General features: G+C 39.6%; 1 protein-coding gene across 1 annotated transcript; it reads right to left on the reverse strand.

Moving 5' to 3' along the window:
- Window positions 1-108: 108 nt before the first annotated feature.
- On the reverse strand, window positions 109-18,363 carry BPHL (biphenyl hydrolase like). The gene is made up of 7 exons (XM_052780162.1): window positions 18,222-18,363; window positions 14,967-15,070; window positions 12,222-12,388; window positions 8,021-8,174; window positions 5,565-5,696; window positions 2,817-2,940; window positions 109-333 (listed from the first exon to the last, which is right to left on the reverse strand). Exons 1-7 carry the CDS (start codon window positions 18,323-18,325, stop codon window positions 246-248), a joined length of 873 nt encoding a protein of 290 aa, XP_052636122.1. The 5' UTR covers window positions 18,326-18,363; the 3' UTR covers window positions 109-245.
- Between the last annotated feature and the right edge of the window lie 1,132 nt (window positions 18,364-19,495).

The raw sequence follows: 19,495 nt of genomic DNA on the forward strand, positions 1-19,495 counted from the left end.
GAACAGCTATTTGGCTTGCGTGGCAAGAAGTAAGTTTAAAGACATGTCAGAAATCTTGCAGTGCAGTAGTGCGCTCTGATCCACTGAGGCTTACATATTCTCAAAATGTATGCTTCTCATGCATATCTTTCATGTTTTTTCTTACAGGATGCAAACCTACCTGTAAATTGAATGAAAATGGACAGCCAACTGAAATTCATAAACAAGACAAGGACAAACACCTCTAACTTGCTTTACAGTTTAAGTCAGTGTAGGAAATCTTCCACTTGTCTGTTGAAGTCCTCTGCAAAACGCAGGTGTAGATTATGCTTCCCTTCTGGCATTAGAAGCAACCTTAAAAGAGAAATAATTAAACACTGAATATACATTTTATTCTGTGAGCATATGTAATTAAAATATTTATTGCCTTTTCATTGCTCTTGGTTACCGAAGTACAGAACTGAAGTAACTTTTGTTTTAAGTACTGTCCCTATGTATGTGGTTCAGAATGTCAACCGCAGCAATAATTGAAGCAACAAGCATAATACTTGCCTGACATTGGGGAGGATAAACTAAGCTTAAAACAATTTTTTTGTGTCCTAGACCCAGTTTCTAGGAACCTTTCTGGTGGTCTGCCAAGAAGATAAGATTCTAGAACTTGTATAAGCAGGATGCATCTTTGGAAGGTATGTGAAGTACCTGAGCTCTCTGCCTCTTTCAGAGAACAGTGGTTGTGCTGGGCAGTGAACAAATTAAAGAGATCACTACAGAAATATAGATTTCATGTCACCAACCGAACTCATTAGTGTTTGAACTTCATCTAATCTTTCTGCAAAAAGACAATCCAAAACTAACACTGTTTGTTCATCCATTAAAGTAAAAACAGAAGTCAGAACTTCTTCAGCTATAACAAAAGCTTAGAAGTAATATCTGTGAAGAAGGTTAAATCTTTGTAATACTGATATGTGTGACAAGCCTAAAGTGCTACTGGCCATTGCTTTCTATCTGCAAAAACACATACATCAGGTATGTACTTCTAACACTTCTTTTCTTTATATGGAGGTGGCAAATTCTTTAAATTATTTTATCCTACCACATGCTAAGCAGTTTCAACAGAGCTAAAGCCATCTTGACTGTTACTTTGCTATGTTGCCTTCATGTCATCCAAGTGCCACTACAGCAAGGGGGATCTTTCTTCTTTTGGTGGTGACAAGTGCTGTTTTGTCTTGGGGGAAAGAGCAATACTGTGTGAACATACCCAGCTCTTCTAGCAGTTCTGTCTGAATTTCATGAAGTCTGTTTCTTTAAAGACCAGCAGCACACAGATGCACAAACCTATAGCACTGTGTATGCTATTAGCTACTGCTGTTAAGCCACTGTAATGCTACCTAACTCTAGCCATACCATGCAAATATAGAATGATGGCACACTTCTACCATGAGAGAAACAAGCAATGTATCTGCACTACAATCAGCAAAAGCTTTTTCTACCTTACTAGGTAAAAATCAAGGCAAGAAAAGCTCATAGTAGAAGCAAGTGTTACTGAAAATATGCTAAGCTTAAGGATTTCCTTCTGCTTCACAATGGAACATGTAATCTCCAGTGCAGCAAGGGAAGAAGGGGACCACGTACCTAAGTATTAATTTCTGAGAACACCATTAGTCTGATTTCTTTTCTGATAAGTATGCATATAAGGGAGCACTTCAGCATGGAGACATGGAAAGAATCATTTTATATTTTATTGGATAGCAACTTCTAACAGTGTTTCCTCTTTGGCTTGTCTCTAAAGAGAAGCTATCAGATCCTTGTCTAGTTTTTGTGATGACTTGCCTTAGTCAGCATCTGGAGCACTTCAGAGCTTAGTGGAACCTAATAGGATGATAGGTGTTCTAAGCAGGGCATGTGGGAGTAACTAATGAGCAGACATGGGATAAAACACCTGCATGTGATTGTTAGGAAGGTCTCTTATTCTCATCTTTCCTGTGGCATAATGCATTTCTATGAACAGCGGGGCTGACTTTAGGATAAATATAGCACTCAATTTTTCACAGAGATGACACCAATGAAACAGTTCCCTACACCCTGCATTCATAAAAATGGGTTTTGTTCTAATTCTTTTCTCCAGTATTAATTATCACAGTCTGTTATTAAGTAGTAATAGAACTCTTGAATTTGTGTGCAAGTCTATGAAGAAAATTCAGCTGGTGAAATTGCAGCTTTTTATAGGAAGCATTTCTCGAATTTTCAAATGAAGCAGATGGTGCCTTGAGATTTTTCTTGCTTGTAAAGTAATATCTCTGAGTATAGTTGTACATATTTTTTTCTCATTCTGCTTTTCTTAAAAACACTGAAAATTCATGGGACAGTTCAAAAAACAAAATCTTTGAGGTGGTTGTTCACCTCAACAAGGCAGAGCAAATGTCAGTATCCTTTGCTTCTCTCTAATAACTGGGAATCTCTCTCCATTTGTAGCATCTAAGTTCACTGCTCTACTGAATGGGGCAGAAATGAGGTCTCTTGCAGTAAAAGGAATGCAGTGGCCATAACAGAAACAGAAGAAATTTCCTTGTTTTGATAAATATTAGGAAAGAGGAAAAGGATCTTACTCGGTTTTTCTTGGAGGACTTCAGGAAGGAGCTTATTAAAATATTATTTTTTTTATATCACAAGAAAGGTCCAGCTACACTGTTTGGATTGTAATTTGCTAGGGAAGTTTAGAATAATAGCTCTGTGGCAGAGACAACTTGTCTAAATGCTTTTTTTTCTTTTTACACTGTGGGTTTGAACTGCTTCATTTCTTCCACAATGGTTTATAAATACTCCATCACATAACTTACTGAGAGCCTTTGATGTGCTTATGAATGTATTCTGCGTGAGCTTGTGGAACCAAAGGGTCTTTCTCACCATGAATTATAAATGTGGGACATTTAATATCTGGCAGCAACTGTTGGCAGATATTACCTAGGGAGAAAATAAATGAAGGTCACACTTTGTTTTAAAATAGTATGAAAGACTATAACAGCTTCTGTAAAGGACTATGAAGTCCACTGGGTTCTAGCTATTGCCTCTCCTTTTGGATAGTGTGCAATTTATCTACAGAACTATGCAATCAGGACTATAATTAACATTTCTTTCTCCAAAATGTTGCTTCACCGAAATTTGCTTCATTAATGGATCCTAGCACAAATGGCTAGAGTGAATGAAGGACTTCTGTCCCACATTTCCCCCAGGCTCCCTTTGACTGTTCAAAGCAAATACATACATCTATTTCCTGGCTTTGTTCTTTTCAGCCTTAGAGTCTTATGGCCTTCATGTTAATGCTACATTTTGGTACATCAGTTGTCAGGTTACAAGCTTTGCTATTTTTACCAACAAGTAACTTAGGTTGTACTCATGCCTGTTCTACCTTCCAGACCCTTTGCTGTCTGCAATGAATAACCATTTAATACAAATTGTACTAAAACTATTCAAAGGTTACTCTCCCTGCCCATTCATCTTGCAGAACCTCAAGAATAATTTTATGCTTATTAGTCTTTAATCTCACTAGAAGGAATTTTAATGCTTTTCCTTAAACACCCCACAATTTTTTTCCCCCTTTTTTCCTTATCCCTTAGTAACCCAGTTTCCAAACTCTTTGCCTACCTTCCCATGCTCTTGCAAAAGGAGCTTTGGGCAAAACATACTTGATGAGTTTTATGTTCCATTTATCTTTGAGATAACTTTGTCCTATTTGTAGTTGTCTCTCTGCAGCTACCAACAGCTATACAGTTAATGCTCGTATATGCATGCTTTCCTTAACAGTAAAGTTATATGCTGTTTCACAGAGTTTTTTCCCAATTGTTTGGTTATTTATATAGTCTTAGTTTGCAGTTCTACTGGTTAAATATTTTCATTTAGAACATTTCACCCATAGTCCTCAAGCACCTGCACAAATGTTGACTGTTTTTCAGAACAAGTAACAAGTAATTTTAGGCTATTTACCTAAGGACGTAACTGGCAGTCAAGCTATTATTTCCTAGTTTCCAGTCCTAAAACTGTATTGTACTATAACCACTAGATTATATTTATTCCAAAAACACAGAACAGCAAGAAGAATCTTGAATTTTGCAGCTTTATGCAACTTCTTCAGTTTCATTAAATGTTGGCACCTTCTAAAAGTTCACTTCTTACAGCATTTCACGCTAAAAGCTGTCCCATTTAGGGCAAATAGTCTATTTCTTAAAAAGAGCTTGAGTTGAGTTTTTGACCAGCAAAGGCTTTGCTGTCCTCCTTTTATCTCTGACAGGTTTTATTAACCCCTTTTCTTGTATTTGCCATATCTGCACCTTTTGTGCAATGCATCTTAACTTTAATTCCAAGGAGGCCTGCTTGTAGTCCAAGTCGCCCTCCCCAAGCTATGCCTGGAAAAAACCTGCAGTCTGATGGTTGCTCATCTTTTTTAGCAAACGTTAGGCTTCTCCCAATATCTGACCCAATTACAGCATCTAGGTAATTCAGCTCCTTGTTACATGTCTCCAGGTGTCGTCTTTTTCACAGTCACTCCATCTCATAGTGTCTGAGGCATGTGCAGGCAGTAAAAGGATGTCACGGACAGAGTTTCACCAGCCTGGGCTTTGGACTTAAGAATATACTAGTTTTAAGGAGATGCATTCTAGAAAGAGTAAAATAAAATCAGACCATAATTTGTTACATCACTCCACTGGGAGAAATTCTAGTACCATATTGTTGATCCTGTGCGAAACTTTATGGAAAAAATACGAAATGAAGGAATGCTCTCCTTGTAGTACCTGCTGCCTGTTAATGTATGTCACCTCCTGTCTTTCATTATGAGAGCTACATGAAAATGTGTATAAGAGAATTACAGGCTCCTTGTTTTATGTATTATGTATTTCTGCTTTAGGCAAATTAAAAGCAATTTTCCTCTGAATTAAAACAGAACTGCAGATTATTATTCATGGTATCCTTGGCTGCAAAAGTCTGTGTAGAGTAATTGCAGAAATCTTCAGAGATAAACATTTAATAATTATATTGTCTAGTTTAACTATTCTTTTTGGATTTTTAAACACCTAAGCTGTGTCAATAGTGGGTTTTTAATGTGTTTTGTTACTTCTGAGTTCTTAAAATCTGAACTTCCTTCTTTTTTAACTTGTATGCTACTAGGTTTGAAACAGTGCTTCAGCTCCTGTTGCAGAAACTGGAATGAACATGCCTTACTTTTGGGATATCTTAACAATGTCACAAAGAGGTAATCCTTTGACGCAGAGAGGAGAGGAGAAAAAAGCTTGAGCAGCATCCCTCCTGTTCAGTCTGCACAAAAGCAATGATTTAATAATGTAGTTTTGTGGTGGAACAAGAGGAGAGACTCATCAGCTAATGCTTCCCCTAAATGTGTTTTCCTCCTGTACCTTGCTGGTTCTGTGAACCATCTACAAAGTAATTGCTTTATTCATGAGTGTGAGTCAGACCCAGCTTTTAATGCCATATGCAGAGTCCGTCCTTTACTGGCTGCTAGGAGTACTGTAAGATTTTTATCCAGAACTGTCTGCTAGTATAATTGCTTCAGTTTAACATTGTAAAAGCCTTACCATCTGATTTTTCAGCAAAGCGACATATTCCATCTACCCAAGCCTCACAGGTTTTTGCAAAGTAGTCATGTCCATACATCTCTTCCAGTGGTTTCTTGACCTTTTCACTCCATTTTGAGACATCTCGGATGCCTACATAAAGTAACATTGAAACATGTTAAGTCCTTTTCAGCAACAAGATGTAACCCAGTACTATCAAGACCTAATATGAATAAGTTTTCAAACCAGACCATGGATGTGTATTTCAAACTTGAAACTGCACTGAATGGTTTTAAATAATTCATAGTATCGAAAGGGTATAATAAAGGTAGTTTTACGATCTCTGCTGGGTCTTTTTGAGTTGCAGAAGACCATCTTGTTGTTATGGTCACAAGGAACAACAGAAAAAAAAATTATAATCAAAGGACTCAGTCCTAAAACTTCTGATGTTTCTTTTTGGAGGGCTTGCAGAAGAGGAGCTCAGGGAGGTACCTTGTGTATAAAAAGGGGACTGTTTTATAACAGTGTGCCAGAGCTGGCAATTCTTTTTTTATAACCTTCAGCCTTTTGCTTTGGCTCATGGATGGAAGTTCTTCCATGGTTCCTACCAATATTCTGAGGAAGGAAGCTCTTACTAAGGCATTCCAGCAGGCTGACATCATGGCACATTTGCCATAGTCTTACAGAAAAACAAGCAACTCTACTTAGTAGAGTCCTGTGACTCATGGCAGGCTGGCTAAAGCTGTACAAATAATCTGACATTCTAGTTACTTATTTATCAGATTTACTATTTTTCTTCCCCTAAAATTTTCAAAAACCAGGTATTCTCAAGGGTGACTTTCACTAAGCTATATTTCAGCTGTACAGCTTTGTATTGATAAAGCTCAAAACAATATTAGCATAGCAGAGAACCTGAAAGAGACCTGAAAAGTACTGAATCATCAAACAGCAATATATGCCACTAGCAAAGCTTTTAATTGGTTTCAAATGGGAATTAAGGGAAGAAAGGAGTGAGGTGTTAATTAACAAACAGAACTTGTCCAGCCAAATGAACAAGGTAGCAGAGACTGAAAGTGTTTTATAACAGCATCTGACTGGAAATGAGTTTGCTCACCTCAGACTAGCTGTTACTGAACAGCTGTTTCCATTATAGAATCTACTGTTTTATCCTTGTGGCTGGCCTTAATTTAAAAAAGGGGGGGAGGTGAAGCCGATGTTGAAAGGGCATAGATACCCAATAAACACCTTTTCCTCCTACCAAACCGTCCCCTGTAGCTGAGATTCACTGATGAACCAGTTGTAGAAGGCTTGCACTGCTCCTCTCTGAGCTCCATCACCCAGAGAGAGATGTTGAAATCACCAGTCCATGAAGAGGCCAAAGGTTTGGAATTGCTGTAGGTGCTCTGTTTTAAAGTAAGACGACTTCTTTTTTTTTTTTTTTTTTTTTTACATTTTAGCCTGTTGGCTGATACTAACTGACGTGCATTTCATAATTATATAATAAAAACTTCATACATATAAAAACATGTAAAGAAATAAAGCAGCACTTTCACAGACCTAAAAAACATCTTGCTTACTGAACTAAAAAATATACTACTACTACCAATGAAAGTGCTTTAGTATAGGTGAGGTAAGTACACATGTGCAGTACATACACTTGTTACTTAGCTGAAGAGAGACAGATTTCGTAGCTGGTATAAATCAAACTCCAATCGCTTAAATGAAGCTATACTGGGTTACATTTGCTGAGAGCCTGTATGGTTAACTCTTTTAAATCAAGAGGAAATAAGGTCTCTTTATGAGTTCAACAGCAGTTTTTGCTATTTTCCTTTCAGTGACAAATGGCCAGATTCTATTTCATGTGAGTGGAATAAGGAACAGAAATCCCACATTTCTTTACTTTGCAAAGGTTTTGTAACCACAGCAATTAACTTTAAGGAAAACAAATTAGAAAGGCATCCTGGGACATTTACTTGAATGATTCATTTGCTTCCTGAACACAAATGGTAAGTTATGAGCTTGTTTTCTTACTGCCTATGTATAATAAGGGCCCTAAAGATAAAATTTGTTACATGCTAGCCCAGTGATTTTTCTGTGGACCTTGTCTAAAGGTTGCACAGGATGTGAGAAAGGAAATCAAGCCTGGGATCAGTAATAGTATTTGCAATTTATTTTTAGGAACTTGTTACAGCAACAAAAATTTTACTTTCTGAAAACTACTGATAAGCTATTATAACTTATGCTTTTCGTCAGCTGTTGGTAAGGACTTTTTAAAAATTCCATTATATTACCCTTGGAATAATTGTTAGGGAGCTTCTCACTATGACTTTAATCTATCCTTCTACTTAGCAACTTGGTGAATTTTGTGTCCTTTTCCTTTAGGTTTGTTGTGTCCTCAACTCTGTCTCCACTTAGCTGTTACATGACTAAGATCCTTAGGTCAAGAAGTTAGGATATGATATTCAGTTTGTACATACCATTATAAATTCTCACATCCTCCTGAGTAACACTGGCGTTTGCTCCCCAGACAACCAACTTGTGGATAAGAGTTGGATATTTTGCGGCTGCGATGAGTGCTGTAATTCCACCATCACTCCACCCCAGCAAAGAGAACTTCTTAAATTTCAGTGCCTTGATTTGTACAAGAAAGTTATATGCAAATCATCAGCTGGTTTTACAAGCAAATATTAAATATTTCTTGAAAACTAACAGTACAGATTTAGACACAACACTACATAGTTGAACTATGGTTAGCTTTCATAATTAGAAAATATAATTTTCCTGCTATATGTAAAAATACTTAAGAAAAGGTCAAATATTTAGAAAACAAGAAATTGTACCTGCCCTTCCAATTTTCTATAGCTATTTAATGAAACAGGCAGTAGCCATATTAGATTATTGCTGCATTTAAAAAAGCCCTCTTGGAATTAAAAAATGTTTATTTACAATGGAGAGTAAAGACCTTCAGAGAGCCTGATGATATCAAGAATCTGTGGATTCTCTTGGTATAGTGTTGGTAAAGACTATCACAGTGTGGGATGGTAGGTAATCCAAGACCAGGATGAACTTAAGAAAAAAGAGATGTCTAAGACTTGAAAAATGGAACCCAGTGATCTAATTTACTGATGCTAGCTGATCTAAAAAAAAAAAATAATCTGCTCTGTAACAACCAAAAAATGCTTAAAGTATTTGCTACAGGATTGTATCAAATTTTATTTGTGCTTAATTCACATTTTCTGAAGCTTTTAAGTGTACATTTTAAATGTTACTTCATGGTGAATTGCAATTCAGAACATTAATAATGAAATTCCTCCTTCTCGAAAAGGAAAGCTCAGGGCAAAAAATATGACAACCAAGACCTTAATTTATTCTGACTTGTACAATGCTTTCCACTAGAATTTGAAACTCTTGTTTCCTCATATACCACAGTCTGTGGTACGGGGTACCGGCAGGGACAGGAGAGAGGATTTTGTGTGTATGGTGTTCAGTGGGCAAAGGGTGGGGAAGGTAAAGACACTCAGCAGCAAACACACCTGAAAGTTGTACAGGGATCATATTCAATGGATAAGCAGTATTTGCAGCGTTCCGTATAGAAGCCTCCACTTGTGAAATCTTTCGCAAACAAACATAAAGGTTTCAAAGGGGTTTTGGTTTGGTTTGGTTTGGGTTTTTTTGCCAGAAATTACAGCCTTTTAGATGTGATTAAGGAAGATATTATACTTTTGGAGGAAAAAGAGCAAGTTAGTTGAATGAGTTGTTTTGGTGCTTGGTGTTTTGTTGTTGGAAGTCCAGGCGTGCTTTCTTTGGACAGAAGAAAGCAAAAATGCAGGCAATGAGGGAAACAACTACAGAGAGAGAAAACGCAGTTTCTAGTCTGCTTGTAAACTGGATGCTCAAGTGAGGCATAACTTTATCAGTCAGCTTGATGCCTAGCAAACTTCTGTCACTATAAGGCTTTTCTGGTTTTGGCTTCTTCCTTGGTATTAGGTTCATTGTAGTGTTGCTCAGTATTAGATTTCACTCTGCTAAGCTATGATTACTGAACAGAAAAGAAATAAGGTAGGGGAAAGAAAAGGACATGTAAAGTAAGAGCTGACAGCAAGAAAAGAGATCCTTGAATTTTAGCAGCTGATCACAAGTTGGCCCTGGCCTGCTGAAAAAGTAGTTATCTGTGACCAACTTTCAGTATCATGCTACTGAAGGGTTACTGATGTCACTTGGCAAGCTTCAGGAATTGGCAGCAGTGCTTGTAAAGCTTAAGTTTTTGCTGTCGCTGCTGCTGCTGTTCCCCTACTGCCAATAGCAAATTACAGATCTCAAAGTCGGCTGATGGGTGGAATAGCTGATTAAAATTTTTGTTCTTCATGCCAGGTTATTTGCCAGTGCTTCAACTGAGATCTGTTTGCCTCTAGTATTCCTCTTGTTTACTAGCCATTATCTTGATTCATTCTTCAGGTTGTCTCAGGATGCCTTTCCAGCAGGAGGAATTTAATCTATCCTTTGCAGCCTTCCAAAAACCAATGTGATGTAACAGATGTGTTGGAAATGATATGCGTGTTTGCTTGCTTTAATCTTGAACTATTTACAGTACAGGCCTCTACATAACATTGGCAATAACCTGAGAGCTGGTTGCACAGCTCAGTTCTGTGGGTGATTTTGTGCTGGCTTTACCCTGTAAATGAAATAAATGTCTTTTGAAATCACGTCCTCCATCCAGGCCTACGTGAAATGCGATCAAATGATCACGAAATGCTGTGACAGAAGTAACTTTGAACAGTGAGTTGCAATACAACAGCACTCTGCACTGTATACTTTAATTGGATCACAGGTAGTATATCACAAGTAAGGGTGGCATTTAATCTACAAAAACTGGAGAAGCCCAAGCTCATCCTTTTGCTAGGACAGTAGCTCTGAAGAGGAAGAACCTCCTAAATATCAACACTAATTATTTCCATAATGATTGTTTTAATGCTATTTGCCTTTGCTAGCATTAGACATTGAGAAGGAGTGCAGCAAAGCGGACTTATTTGCATTACACTCCTTTTATTTCAAGCAAACTCCCTCACAGAACACATACGGTGATACAGAGCAGTGTCATCTGCATCAAGGTGCTAAATACTCTGCAGAATTTCAGCTTTTGTTATTTCACAGAAACCTTGCAGCACTCACAGCTCCAGCAGAGACACCAGAATCTGAAGAAGCCTAGAATAAAGGTTCTGAAGGCTCACCTATACGTATGGGTTTTTTGGCTGATTGTAGGCCAGATGATGTATGCAAACTATATATCATCACAAAGCCCTCTGCAGGAGTTACGACTTTGTTTTATTCTAGAAATCCTAGTTGGGATGATTCCTTGGGATTTGTGCTATCTTTTATGTTATGCTAAAATAGAAGCAAGTTACCCATGCTTGGAAAGATTTTTAATAACTTGTTATATGCTTATATCAATAAACATCTTCAAAAAACCAGGATGTTATGTCTCATTTGTTTTGACATCTTTAGAAATTGGTAGGCTGCTGTCCTGCTTGACTGGAAGCTACATGGTTATATACTCTTTGGGGACAGCTCTGTTTTCTATTTTGCATTTATTAGTATTTGAACAGAGACAGGAAAGGGGGTTACAACCATTTAGACTGCAAGTTTGTCACCTATCCGTGGCAGCATCTTTATTTTCTTTGTTAGCATAGCAGAAGAAATTGGTGATTTATGGTGCAGAGAGATTGCTTTTATGGTTAGAGGGCAAAACTGTGTCTTAATTCTGATTCTGCTGTCAGAATTATTTTGTTTCTCTACACAGAATACTCCATGAAGGCTGCATTTCCAGTTTCAGATGGATTTCTGCAAGGTTACTGTTTATTACAGAAATACAGTTGGATTGACTGTCTGAATCTTGTCTCATATTTTTGGAATTTTAATGTTCTGCCAACTTTCTTAACATGGCCAAAGAGACTGTATAGCTTAATATAACGAAGCCAAAATATTAGTTAAAACTAAACCAGAAAATAGTGTTAGCACTTATAGGACAGAATAGGAGAGGAACACAGAAACACAGATTTGAAATAAAAAAATCTGCAAGATGGTTTAAGTAATAACAGCTTCAGGTCACATTCTTTATAGTCACAATAGCTGTATTAGTTATTAAGATCTGGTATGATCACAGGAACTCTTCAATTTCCCACAAAAATTATTTCAGTATTATGCTGCAAAATGCAAAGCTTCAAGTTAATTTTTAGAATCAAGTGTTTCTTGAAGTGGGCTCCTCAAGGCAAAATGCCAAGATTCTATTAGCCAGAAAATTTTCTAAGAGCCTTTCACTACTGTAATCCCTTCAGTTAAACCACTTAGCATAGACATTGTGTTTTATATACACTTTACCTAAACTTACATGGTTCTTGGCTGCAAATCTCTTAGGGCAGGGTCTTAGGATTAATTATAAAGCATATGTGTTTATTCCAACTGCTGAACCTCTATGTATATTGCAGAAGAGATGGAAGAAGAAAATATTTTCCGGAATAGTGCATCTGCTCAGTTTTAAGCCTTCATTTGTATGCTCTTTTGCATAACTTGCTGTTTGCTGGAAACAACCTGCTTAACAGTGTTCTTCTTCCTTCTCAAAACTTAAGGAAAACAGCTTTTAAATATATATATAAAATAATAAATATCTCAGAACAGATTTACCTGCATAAGATCCACAGCATCTTTTGCATCCCTCTCAAAGAAATCCGGAGGAAAGTCTCGAGATGGAGGAATGGACTGTCCATATCCCCGAGGATCCCAAGCAACAATTGTGAAAAGTTGCTTATTCATAGACTTAAGCTGTGGTCCAAAATCAGTTTGACCACTCCCTGAAACATCATCATTTTTCAATTATAGTAACCACCATAATACATACACAGTATACATACTCTAAATGGAAACCCGCAGAAACTTGTATCTTAATTCTAAAAGAAAGATTCTCCATCAGCTGAAGTACACTTCATCTCTAATCATAACTAACCATTGTAACTAACTATTGCAACTCTCAGACAGGAAGTAGCACAGTAAAAATCTTTAGAACTATCTGCAATACACTCAGAGCAAACCATTTCTGGTAGGTATGTAAGCTTATAAAAAACTGTGTTCTACAAAAATGCTTTAATACAGAATCTTAAACTGAGGTACCTGGGTAGGGATTTATGTTTAACAGATTTAAAGCACTAGCATGGTCATTGCTGTTTATCTGGACAGCACAGGTGAAATTGAAAGGGGAGGCATATACTGACTCTAGCTACAAATTAGTAGGTGAAAAGCACTGTGCGAGACAGTAGTTCTTATTCAATAAAACACTTCTATGAGAATATTGGTGCTTAAAGCTGAGCTTTAAATACTTCATTGCCTGAGGAGACAATGGTGACACAAAAGCATAAAACTGTAACTTTTGATTTTTCTAATATATATTTTATCAAAATAAGCCAAATACAGCCATTTTTCTGATGCAGAACGGTTTCCTTTATTGATGGCTCAGACCTTCAAAGGATTAAAAAATGAAGTATTCCAGTCTATTGCACTAAACTGTCTATGAACACCTAGCATGAAGGTAAGACTGCAATTTATTTCTTATTAGCATTATGGTCATGTGGTAACAGTATCACATGCTACTTGATTAAAACCTGTTCAGATCTAATATATTCAAATGATGTAAACCAAATATCAAATTGGCTATCCATCACTATATTAAAAAGGCCATTTAAGGGCATTTAAGATTTTTTCTGAAATATGTCCTCAGATACCTCCTCCTATACCATCAACTGGTCTAAATGATAAAAGAGGCTGTATATAGCATGCTGTGATGAGCTGACTACAGCCTGACATGATCTCTTCTCTCTTGCAACACCAATTAATTGCTAGTCAGAAATAAACTATCAAGTTGTTTGAAAAATACCAACGCAACCTGATTAATATTAATCACATACTGTTAAATAGGCTTTGTATCAACCTCTGCACTATCATGCACGTGCTTGTTATACTATATTTTTTGTAACTTAAAAAATACGCAAGGGTGTAAGCATATCTGAATGCTGTGTTTTCTTAGTATTTTTTTAGTTAGAGAAACATCACTTTTAATATAGTTTACAAATAGTATAGAGACTAATTAATTCTGTTGACCTAAAAGCACTTATCTTGTTGCCACAACACACTTATTAGTCTGTTAATACAGTAAGTAGTATAAAATAGTATTGAAAACTTAGTATCAGTACAAAGGGAAGAAGTATGTGACAGTCAGAATGTAAAGCTCACCCCCACATGTTGCCCCCAAATATTAAACCGTAAGCTTAATAACGGTAAAGATACTAAGCCTAACTATTACTTTTTGTAATAATGCTAACTGGACAATAGCAATGTACACCTAATAATAATAATAATAATATTACTCACAACTGAAGAAATACATTATTTCTATTTAAAGAGTTAGCATTGGCAACAGGATTGCTAGTTTCCAAAGCTGTTTAAAATGAAGAGGTTAAAACATATGACTACTAAAGCGCCCCTAGCATTAACTTTTTTCCACCCTCCCCTTGAGAATTCTTTGAAAGAAAGAACCACTTCATGAAGACTTGAAAATGTTGCTGCCAAGAAGAACAAATGTTTCCTGCTCTTCAGTTCTTGACATTCTAGCATCTTGATCCAGCAATTCAGTTAAGCATGAGCCCAACTCTGAACACAGTAACGGTCCTACTGACAGCCTGCCATGAACTGCTGGTAAGTCTGATTGGCTCTTTAGAACTGCAAGAACCCAGGAAAAAAGGCCTGTGTTAATTTTAAAAGGTTGTTATCAAAAGCAGTGGTCTCAATGGACAGATACCACTTAGCTAGCAGAACCTGTTGTCCATCTCAGAAAGCCATTGAGAATCCTAATGATGTTGCCCTGAATAACCAAAACACGAAAATACATTTTTAAGCAAAAAGCAAGTCTCAGCTGTGCCTTTTTCACTATGATAATAAAATGCAAGTGCTGCATTATGTCTATTAATTTGATTGGAATGCACCTAGTTTCTAAAAAGGAATGCATAATTCAGTCTGTGTAACAAATATAGCTGACCTGATTTCCCCCCCACCCTGTTATTTTGCACCTTGTGTAGCTATTTGCCACCTGTGCTGGACACCCCCTTTTGCATAGTTAAATCCAAAAGTGCGAGTGACTGTTACACAAGTCAAGACATTGTATAAAAGGTGCCTGGTGAGATAAATGAAATCTTTAAAAACTGTTAATTCATTGCAATAGCTCTGCCTTTTCCTATCTGTTGTATGTGTAGCAATTTTTTAAATGGCAATGCTCCATAATCAGGTGTTGAACATGTTGCAAAACAGTTTTGTGCATTCTAGCTTGAGACCGGATGGTGAAAGTGGTGGTTGCTCTACAAAGATAAGACAAAATCTCCAGACCTAGCATTCCAGGAAGCAGAAGAACTGCATGGCTTCCTTCTCCTGTCTGTTGATAATGCAGGTGGACTCCATTCACTTGGATTTTGGCAGATGTTACTGAAGTACTACAGATGGGGGAAGGGAAGAAAAAAAGGGAAACTTTCAGACAGTTAATTCTCATTACTACACGGTCATTCAAGGAATATAGAATCATTACTTTTTCTAGATATTAACAACAATACAGTGAGATTTAAATGGGTCACTTGCCTTTCACAGGTGCACAGAAGACTAAATAAAAAACTTGTCAGGAGCAGAGAAGTATTCAGTTCTGACCACTGTGTAGCATTTGTACTTAGGTTTCACAAATGTAGTTAAATTACTTAAGGGGGAGAAAAAAAAAGAGTCTTGACTATGCAACAAGGGGAATATAAAAGCAGCTTTACATGGCTACAGAAATGTGTTGAAAGAAATACATTAGAGAGGAGAAACCTCATTCTGTCACAGCATAACTTTTGAAACGGCTGGTGTTCACCTCGTTATTACTAAACTGAGCCTCTCCACCTGCCAAAGAAACCACAATCTATTGTTATGGTTCCTCACGAACCAGAGGGTCTACAATGAAAACCACCTTGCACTGAGATGAGGGTGGAGAAGAAGAATGTGATAATAATATATCTGTCAGTGTAATCTCAGCAAGAGATAATGCTTTACTGGAAAATACCACATGACCAAAAAACCCCAGCCGCTAAAGAAGTCTCATAGAAACCGACTGCATAGGCCACCTCTCAACCCCAACCCTTAAACCTCTACGTTAACTTTCAGTACAAAGCAAGACAAATGTGTAAATGCAAACAGGTAATCTGAGATACCGTGTCTAGATAGAAACACCTAGCGAGAAAGCAGAACTAGCATAGATTGAAGGTAACTTCTTAACAGTATAAACCATTACATCTGTTCTCCCAAGCAAATTTGTGCCTTAATGGTTGCAAGACGTCTTTTCAACAACCTATCTCATTTTACTTAAAGCTAATAATACGACAAAAAAATTGCCATTTGGTTGCCTAATGGCCTCATTCCCTGCACTTCTTAGTTTACCCAGATTAAATATTCTTGCCCTATGAATTCAATCAATGTGAATTTCACACACATACAGAAATACTGTTCTCCAGTCTTATATGTAACAATAATCTCTATTCCATGATATGCACTGTGCAACTTATTAAAAATTCAATTTTAACATATAAATTCTGAACTACTTACAGCATGTAAGCATAGTCCCACCCATATAGAGTTTAAGATGGTGGATTAAAGGTAAAAAATCCCACAAACTTAAACCCTTCTCCTAAGGAAAATGAAAATGAACAATAGCTTGCAAACTCAGGTTCCCAATACATAAGTGGCAGTTAAACCACAGAACCTGTTCAACACAAAGCCATTTGGATTTTACATAAAATCTTAGTCTACATAACCAATCATGTCATATGCCTAAATATGGCATATGTGCCTGTGACTGTGCAGAGTAGGATCAGCTCTTTCTACCTGTGCAGATCCAGTCTGAGAACTGGAGTGCAAATGCAGATCTCTGGCAAGAATACAATTCAAAGAAACTCATTGTGTCATTATAACTTCATCGAGTTTTGCTGAATTGTTATGCAAACGTGATTCAAGTGATTAATTTGACTGTAATGTTAAACCTCCTTTAAGTCTATATATCACACCTGATGTGGCTATATACTTCACAACTTGAATTTTGAATGTAGCATTCAGATGGCCTTCTTATCTCCTTTTTGAATATCTGACTTTTGCTTTTTTCTATTTATAAAAGAAAATTATTTTTATTTTTTTTTCTTGATATACCATCTTTTGGTTTGTCATTCATTTCAACAGGTTATTTTATCATAGTTCTCACCACAGCAAATGAGCATCTTGCTCTTATTAAATTTCATAGAAATTTGTGAGGGTTTTTTGCTTCTGATTAATAAATTGCCAAAAACATTTCCAGTTCCTAACAAAACAGAAATAATCACCATCTTGTTACTTTTTTTTTAAAAAAGGTTACCAACATGTACTTTTAATAGACAAGGGATGTATATTCTGCTTTCCTGATTCAGATGCTAGATTTTTTTACACAGTTCCACATTTTTTAGGATTAATTATTAACATTAGGGGCTTGAGAATTTTGCTAAGTTTGTGATGCTTTTCTATTCTTGGATTGTGCCTCAGTGTAAAGTCCAATGGAATCCAGGAGTTTCACAAAGAAAGTATTTTCAATACTTTCTGGACTATGAACAAAGGAGTTGGGTTTTTTAATGTGCTGAGAAACTGTACTGGAACTGCCTACACCTAAGGCAGATTTGGTCTTCCTCACACCAAGTTTCTGTGAGTCTGAAATCACTTCAGCATGCTTGTCAGCATGATGACTTCACTTCTGTCAAGTTTTCATAAAGACTGCATTTTCCATTGGCTGGCATAATCAGAGACGATGTTAAAACAAAACAAAAACCCCCACTAGTTTGTAACTGAGTTACTAATGCTAAGTTTTATAGCTCTTTGAGAAGCACTGGATACATACTGCCTATGTTTACCAAGACAGTACAGATGCAGAGTAGGCAGGTCTTATACCGTGCCTTGCTGGAGGGCACACTTCACCTCATACTCTGTGGGAGTGCAGCTTAACCTGGGAACTACCTTTCTGTTCCAGCTGTGCTACAATACAACCTAGTCTTTATCTGTGCGGGGGGGGGGGGGCGGCGGGGGGGGGGAGGTATTATGTCTGTTTTCCTTAATAGGATTTGCAGAATAAGCAGTATTATGTACATTACATATATGTATTCTCTTTGCAATCCAGGCGACCTCCAGGAAACACCTTATCCGCAGGTGGCAGAGAAGCAGGGCGGTCAAGCAGCACGTCCTGCCTTGCAGGGGGGGAAACGGACTGGCAGAGGTGAGGGTGACAGACACTGACGGAAGGGGCTGCGGGGCCTTGCTCGTACAACTCCTTGCAGCGCAGGCAAAGCAGCTAAGGAAAGGGCTCTTCCCTCCCAAGCGAGACGAACCTCCCCGCCTAACCGCAGAAGCGGGCACCTCAGGGTACTACCGGCGTCCCCACCTTGTCACCCTCCTAAATCTAGTGTACACCCCTCTGCTAAAACACCTTGTTCGCTCCGCTCCCCCCCCCCCCCCGACACCCACCCGGGCCTGTCAAATGTCGCCTTCCGCAAGCGCCGGGCGGAGGGAGCAGGGGAAGGGGGACAAGGAAGCGGCTGTGGTTTTTACCCGTAGGAAGCGGCCGGTCCCCGGGGGGTGAACGGCGCGGCCCCGGCGGGTGGCTGCAGCAGCAGCAGCGCCCGGAGAGCCCGGCCCGCGATCCGCCGAGCCATTTTGCCTACCGAGGTCGCCTCGCCGGGGAGGGGAAGGAGAGAGGAGGGGAGGCGGGGCGGCCGCCCCGCCTCCCCTCCTCTCTCCTTCCCCTCCCCGGCGGGGCGACCTGCCGCCCTGCCCTGTCAGCTCCGGGCTGCGCTGGGCACTACAGTCGCCCCGCTGAGGGGGCGGGTGCCCTGGGACCGAAGGCGGCCAGCGGGGCACTGGGTGGCTTTGGCACCCTCGGGGCGCTGGAGCCCGTTCCCCGTGAGGCAAGGAGGGAGGGGGACCGGCGGGGACAGCCCGTTCCCTGCCCGCGCTCTGATGATTGGCGGCCGCCGGTGTCACTCAGGGCTAGGGCGGTGCGCCGGCGGCCGTTGCTGAGGGGAGGGTTTGGCGTCTCGGCTTTGGCGCCCTGCCCCGCCCCCCCCCCCGGCGAGGGTGAACGGTCACCCCGAGGCGGGAGCGGCGCGTGAGGGAGGGCGGCTCCCGCCCCGTGTGAGGGAGCTGCGGGGGGGGTGTCGTCCGTCTGTCCTCCCAAGCCTTTCTCCCCACACGCGGTGTGATCCCTGATCCCACCCGCGACCCCCAGAAGGGGTAGGCGCTGCCCCCGCTTGAGGGTGGGAGGTGGGGGCTCTCCTCAGGGCCCTGCTCTTTCCTGCCGCCTCAGGAGAGGAATGCAGAGCCCAGCCCTGCGGCAGGTGGTCAGCTGCACCGACGGCTGGGTCTGGGAGTAAGGCACCGTGAGCACCTCCATCCTCTGTGGGAGGCAGGGGCCCACCTCGACACAGCTCTGCCTGAGGTGTCGGCAGTGGGTGAAGATCCTGCCCTGGGAGATACGAGGGACCAAGTCGTGAGCTGCACCTTCAGCTCTGCCCGTGATGCGAGAATCTCCATGGACTGTGAGAAAACAGAAGACTTGGTGGTCATCTGTGACTCCAGGTCTGCTTAGAGAAAAGGTCCCTGCGCAGCCGGAGCAGTTGGGACCGTGAGGGAATGCAGCTCCCCCAAGGTGATGTCTTCAGCACGCTGACCCCAGGCCTTTGGCAGGAATCATTAACTCTGCCTCATCAACGTTGTTTGTAGCGAATGCTTGTGGTGAAAGCATGTATCCCCTGGCCAAGGGCTTTGGCCTGGCAAGTGCCCACACTACTCGGGGTCAGCCACTTCTGAAGTGGCCTGACTACCTT

The sequence above is a fragment of the Harpia harpyja genome, chromosome 1, assembly GCF_026419915.1.
Source record: "Harpia harpyja isolate bHarHar1 chromosome 1, bHarHar1 primary haplotype, whole genome shotgun sequence".
NCBI lineage: Eukaryota > Metazoa > Chordata > Aves > Accipitriformes > Accipitridae > Harpia > Harpia harpyja.

Excerpts from the sequence above, each read along its gene's own strand:
- BPHL (XM_052780162.1), bottom strand. The coding sequence starts at position 18,325 with ATGGCTCGGCGGATCGCGGGCCGGGCTCTCCGGGCGCTGCTGCTGCTG. Across the intron at positions 8,175-12,221 it reads ATGCTGTGGATCTTATGCAG|GCACTGAAATTTAAGAAGTT; the intron begins GTAAATCTGTTC and ends GTACAAATCAAG. Across the intron at positions 5,697-8,020 it reads GGATGTGAGAATTTATAATG|GCATCCGAGATGTCTCAAAA; the intron begins GTATGTACAAAC and ends TACTTTATGTAG.